We start from the raw sequence: 14,899 nt of genomic DNA on the forward strand, positions 1-14,899 counted from the left end.
AAAATAGGGAGTAATTTTCAAAACTCGTCTCCCTTAAACTTATTTTCTATTGTTCACGTTGCTTATATCTATAATGAACCGCCCATTAAACTCTTTTTTTTTTTTTTTGCTGATGCCAATGGGTATGTTATGCACTGAACTATTATCTAAATTAATGCTATGCTAAAGTCCATTTATTTTTATCATAACAAAAATAAAAATAAAACACCCCTTTTTACTTCAAGGGAGTGGCCTATAGGCTACAAGAGATATAAATTTTTAGAGAGATTATAAGTATAATTATAATGTAATTCGTACAATTATAAATATATACTTAGAAAATTATAAAATAAAATCAATTCATGTAAAATATGATCAGATTAAAATTACAAATAATCTAGATTAAAACAAAATCATTAAACTAAAATTACACATAACAATATCATATATTGAAAGCGTGGCAGTAGCATAGGGAAATTGATATATATTCTTTTGTTGATGATAATTCTATTTTTGCTCATCTATAATCTATAATATATAAAAATACGAATTTGAATTTTTTTAAAATTAATTATAGATATAATTTATAAATAAAATATTTGGTTAAAAATATTTACTTTATAAGAAATTTTATCATACTTATAAATAAAATTTTTTAATTCTACTAAAATATTCTTATTAAATGAATTTACATAATAAATAAAAATGTGTTTCCATTAACCAAACAATAAAAAGAAATAATTATATTAAATTTTAATTATTACATAATAATTAACTTTATATTTCATATAATTTTTTATAATTAATAAAATTTTATAAAGTATTATCAAAATAATTTATAAAAGCTAAATATCTTTAGGGTAAATTATAAGTATTTTTTTTCTTGCCTAACCATGAAAAGTTAAAAAAATGATTATTTAATTATTTAAATTTGTCACTTTTGGTCGTGTTCGTTAATAGCAACTATTTAAAAAACTAACATAATAACAACTTTAACTCTTAGCGTTTATAAATTATGTCAATTTAGTTTTGATTCTAAAAAAGACCCTTCAACATTTACATATGGTGTAATCTAGTCTCTTTTTTTTGTAGTTTTGCTTCTTCTTCTTTTTTTTTTTGTAATATTGATGATTAATTTTAAAAGAATGAGAAATAATGAAAATTATTATCTTGGATTTTTGAGTGTTTCTATTTTTTATATGTTTAAATCAAAATTAGCTAATAAACTTTTTTAGTTTTTTAGGTGAAAGGATCACAAAAAAAAACCAAATTATACAATTTGTAAGTGTTGATGGTTAAATTTTTTAGAATCAAGGCTAAATTGGCACAATGTATAAATGTGATAATTAAAGTTACTATTATGCCAATTTAAAAGCCGTTAATCAATCCATGACCAGAAAAGATAAAATTAACTAATTATGCCAATTTAACAAAAAAATTACTAATAATTGGGTGAGATTACCCTTATCATTATTAGTTAACTAAGTAAAATAACATTGTATTTTATATTAAAAATAATAAAAATAATTTTATTATAATTTGAATTTATTATTATAATGTTTGAATTGTTAAATAAATTAAAATATTTTCATGTATTTAATAATTTAAATAATAAATAATTTCTGCTTTATTAATTTTCTTACAAAGTAAAAGATTTAAAAAATTAATTAAAAATTAAACACGGAATATCACATATGTAGCAATAATCCAAGTGATATTACACCCAAAAAAAATAAAAAAAAATACAAGTGAGATTGTTTTGTAACAACGCAACCAATAAATAAAATAAATTTTAAACAGTAGTGTAGTACAGATTTATTAATACGGCAGCCATGGGAACGTACAGTAAGTCTTTCGCTGCTCCCGAAGGAAGATACTGACTACAGAGCTGGTGGAGTCAGTGGGTAGTCTTACGGGCTTTTCCCCTTTTTTATTTTATTTTATTTTATTATTTAAAGTTTTTGCAGTAATATACATTATCATGAACATTATTAGACGATAAGCGGTTTTCCGAAGGCGGATTTCAGGTGGAACTTGTACGGCTTGTAGCTTTTTTTTCTTATTGTTGATGGGTCTGCTTTCTTTAGCTCGGCTTCTGGTGCTCTTTCCTCATGTTTTGCGACGGATCTTTCTTTACTAGCTTGTATTTCCCCCACTGTTTCTTAGATCGTCGTTATCTGCTTTAACTCACTAGGGTTTCACTGATCTCGCCCAATTTTCATGCTATTATTGTTATATATGCTCTAGGGGTTTCTATTTCTCTGTTTCGCAGTTCATTAAGGTATGTTAGGGTTATTGACGCTCGCGCTTCTTCTTCTTCTTATTTTTTGCTTTGATTTATGTCTGTATTCTCTTTTCCTCTCTGCATATGGGAATTACTCAATGTCTTAGTTTTGTCGTATTATTTTGGTGGAAAACGCTTTTTAAAGTCTCATTGGAGGAGCAATACCTTTTAGTTTTGATCTAAAACACTTGCTACTGTATAAATTGAGCTTTCCATCTCTCTTTTCTGTTCACTCCCCTCTGATATGAGTCTCCTTGTTACTTTTCTACCATGTTACAGTTACCATCATGGTTAGGAAGAAGAGAACTGATGTTCCTTCTGCTGGAGGTGAGAGCTCCCAGTCCCATGACACTGGTGTTGGCAGTGGTCGTGCTACCCAACGCCCTCCTCAGCAAGGAGGAGCTGGAGGGGGAGGTTACTCAACTGGAAGAGGTCTGGTTCCACAGTCCCAGCAAACTGGTCGGGGAGGTTACAGTGCTGGTGGTCGGGGTCGCGGTACGTCACAACAGCAGTTTGCTGAAAGACCCCCTGAATACCAAGGTAGAGGAAGGGGTGGGCCTCCCCAGCAAGGAGGTCGTGGGAGCTATGGAAGTGGTCGAGGCAGTGGAGGAGGGCCTTTCCATGGTGGACCATCCCGACCACCTTATCCCGAGCTGCACCAAGCAACCCAACCTTTTCATGGGCCTGCATCATTTGAGGCAGGTTCTTCATCCAGACCCCCTGAGCATGCACCATCGGCACAGTCGCTTCACATCCCGGAAGAAGCTGGCCAAGCAATTCAGCCAGTCCCTTCATCAAGCAAGTCTGTGAGGTTTCCTCTTCGGCCTGGAAAGGGTTGCACTGGCACAAAGTGTATAGTCAAGGCTAATCATTTCTTTGCTGAATTGCCAGATAAAGATTTGCACCAGTATGATGTGAGTTCTTTCATTATAGCTGTTTTATCTTGATGTTTTATTAGCCTTTATTTGCAGGTTTTTTATTGTTATTATCAATGAAAATAGGTTACTATAACACCGGAGGTTGCATCACGTGGAGTGAACCGAGCTGTAATGGAGCAGCTGGTAAAATTATACAGAGAATCATATCTTGGAAAGCACCTTCCTGCTTATGATGGTCGAAAGAGCCTTTACACCGCTGGGCCTCTCCCTTTTGTGTCAAAGGAGTTTACGATCACCCTTATTGATGATGATGATGGGTCGGGAATGCAAAGGTTGTTGCTTACCTTCATGTTTCTTATGTGTTATGTACCTTCTGTTTTGTTTATGGGTTTTTTTGGTGCTAGAAATTAAAAGAAAACGGATGGAAGTTGTATCCTTTTCACCTCAGTTGTAGGATCTAAGGATGGCTTTGAAATGCTAATTTCTGCTTTCTCCATGATTTGAACAGGTTCTTCAATGCCTACTAAGTGGCAATTACTATTAATCTTCCTTGTAAATTTTGTTGGTATAGAAGGAAAAATAGAAAAAGAAAAAGTTCAAACGAAATGGGGCTCTTACTTATTTCATCTATATTCCATCTCCTATTATATTTCTAATGCAGAAGAGAGTGCGAATTTAGAGTTGTGATCAAACTGGCTGCACGTGCTGATCTGCATCATCTTGGACTCTTTCTGCAAGGGAAGCAAGCTGATGCACCTCAGGAAGCTCTTCAGGTTCTTGACATTGTTCTTCGTGAATTACCTACTTCTAGGTACTGCTATTTGGTTCTTCCCTTTCATATATGTTTATCACACTGCTTCTACTTCCAAATTCGATATTTGAGACTGAGACATATGGTAATTGATTATAGGTACTGTCCTGTTGGCCGTTCATTTTACTCCCCTTACCTAGGGAGAAGGCAATCTTTGGGTGAGGGAATAGAAAGTTGGCGTGGTTTCTACCAAAGCATTCGTCCCACACAGATGGGGCTCTCACTTAATATTGGTACTGTGTTTATGAGGATACCATTTTCCTTGTTTTGGCCTATTTTGCATGGCTAGCTGTTTCCATTTGTGTGATTGTATCTGCATTTGATCTTTTTGTTAATCGAACGTTGTCTTATGCTGACAATTTTCTCATGGACAGATATGTCTTCAACTGCTTTCATTGAGCCATTGCCAGTTATTGATTTTGTGGCACAATTGCTGAATCGGGATGTTTCTTCTAGACCACTATCTGATGCTGATCGTGTGAAGGTTGGGATTTCTTAAAATTCCATCTGATTAGAAATTATAGTTAGCAAGCACTTTGTCATCATTGCTGTTTAGTCTTTTTATTTGTAACATCAGCTAATTTCATGATATCTATTTTTAGGAAACGAGCACGATTGCTTTTGTCTCAGCAGGTTAAAAATTCTGCAAGGCAATAATTGTGTTCTCTTTCTATTGTTTTAGCTATTATTTTTCCTGTCTTGGCTCAACCTTTTTTTTTCCTTTATATATTTTGTATACAAGCTCTTTTCCTTGGCTTAACTTGTATGCTTGTATTCTTCGAATGTTGTTTGTAATTCCTCTCACCATGTTCATTGTATTTGCTTTTATATAAATAGATCAAAAAGGCTCTTAGAGGAGTCAAGGTGGAAGTTACGCACCGAGGAAACATGCGAAGAAAATATCGCATATCTGGTTTAACATCACAAGCAACTAGAGAGCTGACGTGAGTACTGCTATTATTCTGGGATATGATTTCTTTTTTTGTGAATCTTTATCTTCTTATTTGTTTCATCATACATACAGATAACATGTTTCATTAGTATCAGGTGAATAAGTTATCCTTTTAATCAGACAAACTGCAACAGCAGTCACGTAAATGTTATTTAAAGTAAAAAGTTTTTGATCTTTGGGATTTTTAAATGTAGTCCAATAATACCAGTACATATGATCCACGTGTGAAATTTCTTTGTTACATCGTGATGTTCCATGAAATTTCTCTAACAAAGCTTATTGTTTTATAGTTTTCCTGTAGATGAAAGAGGTACAATGAAATCTGTTGTGGAGTACTTTTATGAAACTTATGGTTTCGTAATCCAACACACCCAATGGCCTTGTCTACAAGTCGGAAACCAGCAGAGAGCAAATTATTTGCCAATGGAGGTAAAGTGAACTCCAGTCTTTTCAATTGAAGATGTAATTGCTATATGGATATGCATGCTAATTTGTAGTGATTCATGTAGGTATGCAAGATTGTTGAGGGTCAGAGGTACTCCAAGAGGTTGAATGAGAGACAGATCACTGCTCTGCTGAGGGTCACCTGCCAGCGTCCTCAGGAAAGGGAGTATGATATCATTGAGGTCTGACATTTTTGCCCTTTTTTTTTTACTAACATTCTTTTGTTTTTTCATGAGTCTTACATTTTTTAAGTTGATTGTTTCTTTTGATGGGTTGATATGATGTATTGGTCTTCTGTACTTTTTGCCTCAAAGTTTTTTTAAAAGTTCTTTTTTATCCTTTATTTGCTGTTTGCACATGAACAAATTGCCTTGTAAAAATGTCATTACTAGTGCATGCCAAAATGTTATATCCTTTAACGGTACTAAGTGTTATATCCATCTCAAAAGTACCTTTAAATCTATGGTTCTTGCTGTGTCTTTTGATGTGAACTTTTTAAGTCAAGAAGAAATTGTCCGGTGAGTTGCTGGTTTGTTACTGTGAGACTAATTTCTTATGTTTTCTCTTGTAGACAGTACATCAGAATGCTTACCATGAGGACCCTCATGCCAAGGAATTTGGAATTAAAATTAGCGAGAAGCTTGCTTCAGTTGAAGCACGCATTCTACCTGCACCATGGGTAAGTTATTCATTATCATATTCAATTTTCTGCATTTTTGTTTATTCTTGATTTTTAATTTCTGTTTTGCTTGTAGCTTAAATATCATGATACGGGTAGAGAGAAGAACTGCCTTCCTCAAGTTGGGCAATGGAATATGATGAATAAGGTATCTCTTGCTGCCAATGCTGGAGCATACAATGTGCTATTGAGCAGGATTTCTGTAATATACCTGTATCTGTGCTGTTGTAGTGTATTCGGTCATTAATCAAACTAATCTTATGCTCACCAACATGTGTTCGGAATTGATAAATAATTTGATTATCTAGATAAATGTGAAAAGAAAATAAATTACAGTTGTCCTAAACTGGAGAACAAAGTTGCTGTAATTGCATCTGCATGTCGAATTGATAAGTAGGCACAAAAGTAGGTTTCGAAAAATGGAACCTTACCCTACTTTAAAGGAATAAACTCATTGCCTTAGTTTAGTAGCATATAGATATTAGTTTTTATGTGTTCACGCATTTTGTTAGTCATTTGACCTGTTACATCAAGCTCACTTTGGAGCTTTATTGTTGGTATAAATTATTGTTTAAGAAGTTGGAATTGTGGTCTCTCTTACTTATAGATGATTTAAAGAAAAAACTTTAAAAAGAGTTAGGACACTGAGGGAAGATAGAGAGATGCTATGTTCATCACTAGAAATGAAGGGTGATTTTGGTCTGAAGAGATGCCCTGAACATAGTTCGAATTTAATTTAGAGAACATTTATATCTTTATATATACATGTGTAACTTTATGTAATGATTTTACAACATAATTATAGAAAGAAGAGAGCTTGGAGTAATTTAAGAGTTCTCAGTATTCTATGAACAAAGGAGCTAAAGTTATTAATTTAGGCTTAGAAAACTTTTTAAACTTGAGCTTCAAAAGTTAGTTGGAAGTAGATCTGTCAATGGTGACCCAAGCTTGAAAAACTAACTCGACCGACTGAACTTGACTTTACTTGATTTGACATTAAAAGTCGACGACCTGAACTTGAAATTAAACAAATATAAGTGTATGTGTTTTAAAAAACATCAATTTATTAAAAGAAATACCTTTAAGATAAGTTATTAGTTTGTTGTAATTTTATAACTTGTAATTGCTATTTTGGACTATGATAGTATGCATTTCGTTATGTTGCTTTGAGACTTTATTTTCTGAATGCCTATGTCTGACACCTGGGTTCACTGCGTATTTGTACTTGAGTACAGGGATTTGACTTGAAAAAATTGAACAAACCTGTGTTGGACATAAACAAATCTGACACTCACACCAATCCTAGTAACATAGCCATTTGGTGTATATAAATTTATCCTTTTCTTATACTTCTTCTCTTATCTATATGTATAATAATGCAATGACTATGCGCGCACTCTAATATTGCATAAGATCTAAGGCCTATAATTATGCTAATTTGACAATTTTTAACATGTGATTAGTTTAAAAGTAGATAAATTAAATCATTGATGTGTGTATGTTATATTGTTTTGTACATTTCATTATTATAATCATTGCATTGATCGTTCAAATATCTAAATCAATTAAGAACATAAGGGTTTTAGGTTATAATAATACTTATTTGAGAAACTGTAAAATAGATACTTAAGTCTCAAATTAAAAAATTATTGGATTATGTTCAAATAAAAAAGAATCTAGTTACATAGATATCTATTTTTAAATTCAAACTACAATATCTATATTTATTTTTAATATTATTATGTTATTTTTGAAATTTGGTTAGGTTCTAAATAAATCTAACTTGATCGATATTTGTTAAATTTAATAAACTGAACCTAAATGATCAGAAAGATTGAACTCAAATAATTTGAGTGACAAACATGAATAACCTGAACACAAAATGACCCGACCTCAAATGATTTGAACCCAACTTGGGTGTCAAATATGAATGACCTGAAATAAAAAATGACCTGCTGCACCCGAAGTGTGCGAACCCAAGTTTTAGAACTTGAAATAATCCAAATTGAATTGGCCCAACCTGCTCAATTGATTGGGTCTAAATGAAAGGTATGAACTAGGGGACTCCATTATACATGACGACTTTGATTTTAGGTCACTGAATCAAGCAACTCAAGTATATATGACGATTTTGATTTGAGGTTGTGTCAACTGTATTGTTGCATTAATGCTTAAGTGTTAGTCCACAATCTATTGCCATTATCATTTTGTCCTTGATTTCATTTTCCATCATGTAAATGATTCCTGTGTTATTACGTGCATCTGAATGTATGATATACTGGCAGGTGCATGAAGTTCATCTCTTCAGCTTGGAATGTTGAATTGAACATTTTCTGATGTCTGATTATTTTGTTGCAGAAAATGGTTAATGGTGGGACTGTAAACAACTGGATCTGCATAAATTTTTCTCGGCAAGTCCAAGATAGTGTGGCACTAAGGTTTTGTTATGAACTTTCACAAATGTGTTATATCTCTGGCATGGTAAGGGAGTTGCTGTGATATGACATTAATGTCTGTATCTGAGTTTTGTTGTTGAACAATTTTATTTTGGAAGGATTTCAGTGGACATCCACCCTTGATATTTGTTTCATTTGTAGGCTTTTACTCCTGAACCAGTGCTTCCTCCAATTAGTGCTCGTCCAGAGCAAGTGGAGAAGGTCTTGAAAACAAGATATCATGATGCCATGACTAAACTCCAAACCCAGCGCAAAGAGCTTGACCTGCTAATTGTTATTCTTCCAGACAATAATGGCTCTCTTTATGGTATAAATTTGTATATATTCTCTTAAAAAATTATACAATTCTTTGAAATATTCTATTGTCCTTGCAGGTGATTTGAAAAGGATTTGTGAGACAGATCTTGGAATTGTTTCTCAGTGCTGCTTGACTAAACATGTATTTAAAATGAGCAAACAGTATTTGGCTAATGTGGCATTGAAGATTAATGTCAAGGTTGGAGGAAGGAATACAGTTCTTGTTGATGCGATATCACGACGAATACCTCTAGTCAGTGACCGACCGACTATAATTTTTGGTGCTGATGTTACCCATCCGCACCCTGGGGAGGATTCAAGCCCTTCTATTGCAGCTGTATGCTCTTTAGTTTATACCTTTTTGCTTTTTGGGGCATTAATTTCATAATCTCCTTAATTGGCTTCTTAGAAATTTTAGCCATTAATATAATATTTAACTAAACATTTAGGTTGTTGCCTCCCAAGATTGGCCCGAGATTACGAAGTATGCTGGTTTGGTTTGTGCTCAAGCTCATCGCCAGGAGCTCATCCAAGATTTATTCAAGACATGGCAGGATCCAGTAAGGGGGACTGTTTCTGGTGGCATGATTAAGTATGTTTTTCTCCATGTGCTTCTAATTCGAATTCCATTTTGCCTTTGGCGGGCATCAACTGTAGGTTGTCTGAGAACTTTTCTTTTTGGTAATGCAGGGAGCTCCTAATATCTTTCCGAAGAGCAACTGGACATAAGCCACAGCGCATCATATTCTACAGGCATAGTCAAGCTGCTGTCTGTTTTATTCTCCCTCCCTAGGTTTAGTGATTTATTTTCTATTTTCTATTTGCAGGGATGGTGTCAGTGAAGGCCAGTTTTATCAAGTGTTGTTGTATGAACTAGATGCTATTCGTAAGGTCAGGCTCTTTGTTGACCCATAATGCCAGTAACCTGTACACGAGTTTGTTGTGTAGGCTCTGCATTTTATTCACTCACTTCTCAATTTGCCATTTACTCAATTAAAATCAGGCATGTGCTTCTTTGGAGCCAAATTATCAGCCTCCTGTTACCTTTGTTGTAGTACAAAAGCGACACCACACAAGGTTGTTTGCTAACAACCATAATGATCGCAATGCTGTTGACAAGAGTGGGAATATTTTGCCTGGTAATTACTATTTAGTCATATAATTGACAATGATCTTATCACAATATCATAATTTATTGTATTCTTGTATATATTTTGCAGGCACAGTGGTGGACTCCAAAATCTGTCATCCCACGGAGTTTGACTTCTACTTATGTAGCCATGCTGGGATTCAGGTCATACTTGCTTTGCTTCTTAATTCTGTGCTAGAATGTTACATATTTTGATTGATTTTGTAAATGAGTAGGTTGTAGTTTGCGTTTCTAATATCTTATCTACCCTGGTAAACAGGGTACAAGCCGTCCAGCTCATTATCATGTGCTATGGGATGAGAACAAGTTTACAGCTGATGCTTTGCAGTCTCTTACAAATAACCTTTGCTATACGTATGTTCTTGCCTTGATCTTTTAATGAGTTTGGTCTCTATATTGCCGCGATTGCTCAATAAGTGGTATCATAGCATATTTAATCATTTTAAATGAGTTTCTATATAGTAATTTTATACATATAATACAAATTTTTCTAAAATGTAAACTTTGTAGCATAAATATTGAAATTTTGTAATTTTAGTAAGTAGTTTAGTCTTAAATTGAAAATTTTGTCAACTATAGCAATTCAGTATAAACAATAACTTACTCTTATAAAAAAGTGATGGTAAATTAATTCTTTATCTATTTTAAATAAAGTTCTATCATTTTAGAAGCAAATTTCTTTATGGAATTCATTTAATATAGGCTTATATGAAAAATAGGTATCCAAATTATGCAACTTTTCCCATTTAGATACCTAAAGTTTTATTCTAATACCACTTTAGGTACCAACCGTTAACTCCCGTTAAAAAGAACCTCTGAATCAATCAAATTATGACATGTGACATTTTTAATTAAATAAAAATATTTAAGATGAAGATGAAGATGGAGGGAGAGAGATTGAGAGTGGATATTTTTAATTTAATTTTAAATATTTTTATTTAATTAAAAATGTCGCATGTTATAATTTGATTGGTTCAGAGGTTTTTTTTTACAAGAGTTAACGGTCGGTATCTAAACTGGTAACGAGTTAAAAACTTTAGGTACCTATTTTAACAAAAATAAAAACTTGGGAAAAGTTGCATAGTTTGGGTACCTATTTTTCATATAAGCCTTTAACATAATTAGAGCACTTTTTATCTGTAATATAACTCAAACTGTTTTATTTAGTAGTTATAATTAAAATTTAATGATTGTGTAGAAATATGATAGGTAAGGATGTCCTTTTTGTTCAAAAATAAGATTTTTGCATCCCTTTATCTTTGAACACTGTGTTCCGTCTGAAATGGGAGGCAGTAATATGAGTTAGTATCTCTACTTATTTTCACCTATTGCAGATATGCAAGGTGCACGCGATCTGTGTCTATCGGTTAGTTCTCTTTACTTGTTCTTCACCATACAAATGTGTCTTTGAGTGCTGTCAACTAGTTTCTCCCCATGGCTTAACCCCACCCTTTTATCTGCTTTTATCGTGTTTACTAACGTAGGAACTAATAAACGTGCAGTTCCCCCTGCATACTATGCTCATCTTGCTGCATTCCGAGCTCGTTTTTACATGGAACCAGAGACTTCAGACAGTGGATCAATGATAAGTGGCCCTGCAGCAGGGCGAGGAGGTATGGGTGGAAGTGCTGGTCCACGAAGCACAAGAGCACCTGCTGCTGCTACTGCTGTGAGACCTCTGCCTGCCCTTAAGGAAAATGTCAAGCGGGTTATGTTTTATTGTTAGGGGGTCGCTTGATGATCATGACCCTCTGACCAATCTATGTATTTCATGGTATTTTCAGTATCTGCTACTTTGTTGGTTGTATCATAATTGGACTAAACCTATCCTTTGTAAGCACCATTCAGCTGTTGTAGTATTGTTGACCGACTGCTTAATTTATCCTCTGTAACTTCCAAGTACCATTCAGCTGTTGTGTTGTTGACTGACTGCTTAACTCTGTTAAACTAATGATGTTGAGCTTTTTAACTTTGCTTTAATCATGATAAGCATAGCTCCACATTAGACTGGGATTTTATGGTTCCGACACTAGTGCACCGGTCTCATTCAACCACTCACACACCCACACATACTATTACACTACCACATGTAAGCTGAGCCTGCGGATCGATCTTGCACTTTGGGACGGGTGACCTCCCTGAATTCTTTCTTATTTTGAAGAGTTTATTTTTTACTAAAGTTTTGTTGATCTAATTTTAAGTATAAATTTGTACTAATTATATTTTTTATATATTAACAAGTTTTTTTTGACTTATTTTTATTAGCAACCAAACGAAATATTATTATTTTAGTTCTGGTACGAAGTAATATTGTTATTTTGGTTCTGATTTAAAATTTATATTGGAGATGTTTTGGTTTGTTCATTTGATTAGTTATTATATGATGTATAGATGTAATAATTGAATAAGATGATAACGTCTTTACATTAAAAAAGGTATCATTCATCAGCTTTTATTTACTATTGAAGACTTTGTTTGACTAAATTTTTTTCCCACGCTAACCTAATAGCAGTTGGATCTGACTGCTATTTAATATATTTTTCTCAACATTCTTTTGCCAGGATATATATTTGAATAATGCTGACACATTGATTGCATCAACCATGATTGTTTGATGCAAGAAAATAGGAAAGTAGGATAATACTCTTACACTGAATACAAATCATCTGAAACAAGAGGGTTAAGCTTATCTAAATCTTACGCATCAATCTCTGCCGTCAGCTGTTCTCGTTCAACACATTAAGAGCTCTATGAACAACTTCTGGATTACTGGTTCTTCCTTAACCATGAAGAAGCAAAGAAGACGCTACCGATTGCTTCTGATGTTGCACAATGCAACAGTTTTGGACCTAATAAACACAACGCTTGCCAGCTACCTTCTCAACAATATTAGTCATGGTGTCCTCCATCATCCAAAGATCACACAAAAATCCCCCATGGAGCCTACGCCACAATCCCCAACAACAGGCAGTCGCCAATGTTCCTCATTGTCAATTATGTGATCGTCTCGGACACACTGCCAAAGTCTGCTGATCTCAATCGCAAAACCATCTTAATGCCATCGCCAACTATGTTGGATACATAACCCCAACGTAATCATGTTGTTGACTCAGGTGCTAGCCATTACGTTACTGTCGGTACAAGAAGCTTAGTCACTACACAAGACTACCATGGCCTCACAGAGATCACTATGGTTAATGGTATTCTAATTCTGCACACTAAAAATCTTAATGCATCGAATCAGAAATTTCAACTTTTTAGTACTTTTTGTGCCCCAAACATATAAACAGACCTCATTTCTTTTTCTAAATTTTGCATTGATAACAAAGCTTACAATGAATTCTTTCCCTTTCAACTTTTTGTGAAAAATCTTAGTATGAAGAACCGAATAAAGTTGGATTTTACGAATGACCAAAGGACAATTCAGACATGTGTCAATTCCAATGCAACTTGGCAACTCATTCCCTAGACTTGTGGTGTTACTGGTTGAAACATTTCAATCGACTCATTTTATTACAAATTTCAAATAAATTTTGAATTCTCTATTTTTAAAAACAAAACTACTTATAATTCTAATGTTTCAAATAAAACTTACAAATTATCTTTTTCCGAAAATTTTCTGCATAATAATAAATCACCTCAAATTATTTATAATGATTTTTGGGTACCTTTCCCTATGGTATCAATTGATAGAAAAATATTACTATATACTTTTTTTTCGATCAATTTTCAAGATATTTCGCTATATACCTTCAAAACAAAAGATGAAGCTCAAAATAATTTCAGGAGTCTTCATCCTCTATTAGAATTTCAATTTAATACTAAAACTTAATCATTACATATTGATGGTGGCAAAGAATATACATATTTGTTGGACTTATTTAAACTCGCATAGAATCCAACATTTAGTCTCTCTACTATACATGCTAAGGCACAACAGATAGAATCAAGATTAAGTTGTTCGAAGCAAGAGAAAACTAAATGGAAGAGAGAAAATCCTATCTTAATGGCTAAGCAACATGTCAAAAGCTAATGAAAAAAAAAATCCAAAATAACTTAAGATCTTGAATCCTAAAATCAAACAAGTTATATTAACCCAAGATAATTCGGTAGCTCTTTTTTTCACTAGTTTTTTCAAAAGCATTTTAGAGTTGCCGAATTGAGATTTTAATCCAAGTTAAAAAGTCAAAATCAAAATATTTAATTTTTTACATTTGTAAAAGTGGTTTTTGATTAAAATTACTTTATTATTTTCCTCCTTAAATAAGTTCAATATATCTTCCTCTTTATAAATCATATTTAAAATTGACATTTAAAAACAAATATTTTAACAACAATTAAATACTATCAAATTTTTTAAAAGTATTTTTTTACGACATTTTTTAACTTCAATGGTAAATTAGTCTTTAGTGTCGGAATTTGTAAATTAATCTAAAGGGAATTTTAAATTCATAGTATTTTATACTATTTGTTATATAAAAAAACATTGCTAAAATGTAAATTTTATTATCTTCGAATTTATATAAAAATACATCTATACCAATATTTAAAGTTTTGGCTAAGTTGGTGTTACCATCAATCAATTTAATTATAAATTTATTAAAATCCCTTTATTTTTTAAAGGAATAAATATTATTTTAAAGATTTTTTTATATAAAATTTAAAAAATATAAAATTCAAACCCAAAACATCATAATTTATACTCTCTCAATTTTACAATTTATATTTGATATTTACATCAATTTTTATAAATTTATTAAATAATTATTTTCACTCCTATTATGAGTGTGTTATAATTTAATATTATTTTATTAATTTTTATGGGAGTTTTAAAATAAGTTGCTAACTTAAGATTTGCTTGAATAATGCTTGATTGGGTAGCTATTGGGTAGCTGTACCTAACCAATCATATATATATATTCATAAAATAGCTGAGGTTCTTGATTGAACACTTTTCTTTAAATTCTTT

The 14,899-nt window shown here is 32.7% G+C and overlaps 1 protein-coding gene across 9 annotated transcripts; it reads left to right on the plus strand.

Annotated features, from left to right (window-relative positions):
* Positions 1–1,728: 1,728 nt before the first annotated feature.
* LOC107890886 (protein argonaute 1) lies at positions 1,729–11,899 on the plus strand. 9 transcript variants are annotated; one of them, XM_016815473.2, is made up of 22 exons: positions 1,729–1,883; positions 2,543–3,177; positions 3,265–3,473; positions 3,803–3,952; positions 4,052–4,185; positions 4,327–4,436; positions 4,790–4,896; positions 5,195–5,333; positions 5,414–5,530; positions 5,920–6,027; positions 6,104–6,175; positions 8,386–8,508; positions 8,625–8,790; positions 8,858–9,117; positions 9,230–9,372; positions 9,471–9,533; positions 9,608–9,671; positions 9,784–9,919; positions 10,001–10,074; positions 10,190–10,284; positions 11,265–11,296; positions 11,433–11,899. In XM_016815473.2, exons 2-22 carry the CDS (start codon positions 2,551–2,553, stop codon positions 11,654–11,656), a joined length of 3,153 nt encoding a protein of 1,050 aa, XP_016670962.2. In that variant the 5' UTR covers positions 1,729–1,883; positions 2,543–2,550; the 3' UTR covers positions 11,657–11,899. The 9 variants fall into 9 exon arrangements, with proteins under 9 accessions (XP_016670962.2, XP_016670967.2, XP_016670963.2 ...); XM_016815478.2 differs by having other exon boundaries at positions 3,806–3,952; XM_016815474.2 differs by having other exon boundaries at positions 1,736–1,879.
* The last annotated feature ends 3,000 nt before the right edge of the window (positions 11,900–14,899 follow it).

This window comes from Gossypium hirsutum, chromosome D09, assembly GCF_007990345.1.
Source record: "Gossypium hirsutum isolate 1008001.06 chromosome D09, Gossypium_hirsutum_v2.1, whole genome shotgun sequence".
Taxonomy (NCBI): domain Eukaryota; kingdom Viridiplantae; phylum Streptophyta; class Magnoliopsida; order Malvales; family Malvaceae; genus Gossypium; species Gossypium hirsutum.

What these genes read in the sequence shown, in the direction of transcription:
- LOC107890886 (XM_016815473.2), top strand. Translation starts at nt 2,551, where the DNA reads ATGGTTAGGAAGAAGAGAACTGATGTTCCTTCTGCTGGAGGTGAGAGC. An exon ending in GGGGCTCTCACTTAATATTG is followed by an intron (nt 4,186 to 4,326) that starts GTACTGTGTTTA and finishes TCTCATGGACAG; the next exon opens with ATATGTCTTCAACTGCTTTC. An exon ending in GAGTGGGAATATTTTGCCTG is followed by an intron (nt 9,920 to 10,000) that starts GTAATTACTATT and finishes TATATTTTGCAG; the next exon opens with GCACAGTGGTGGACTCCAAA.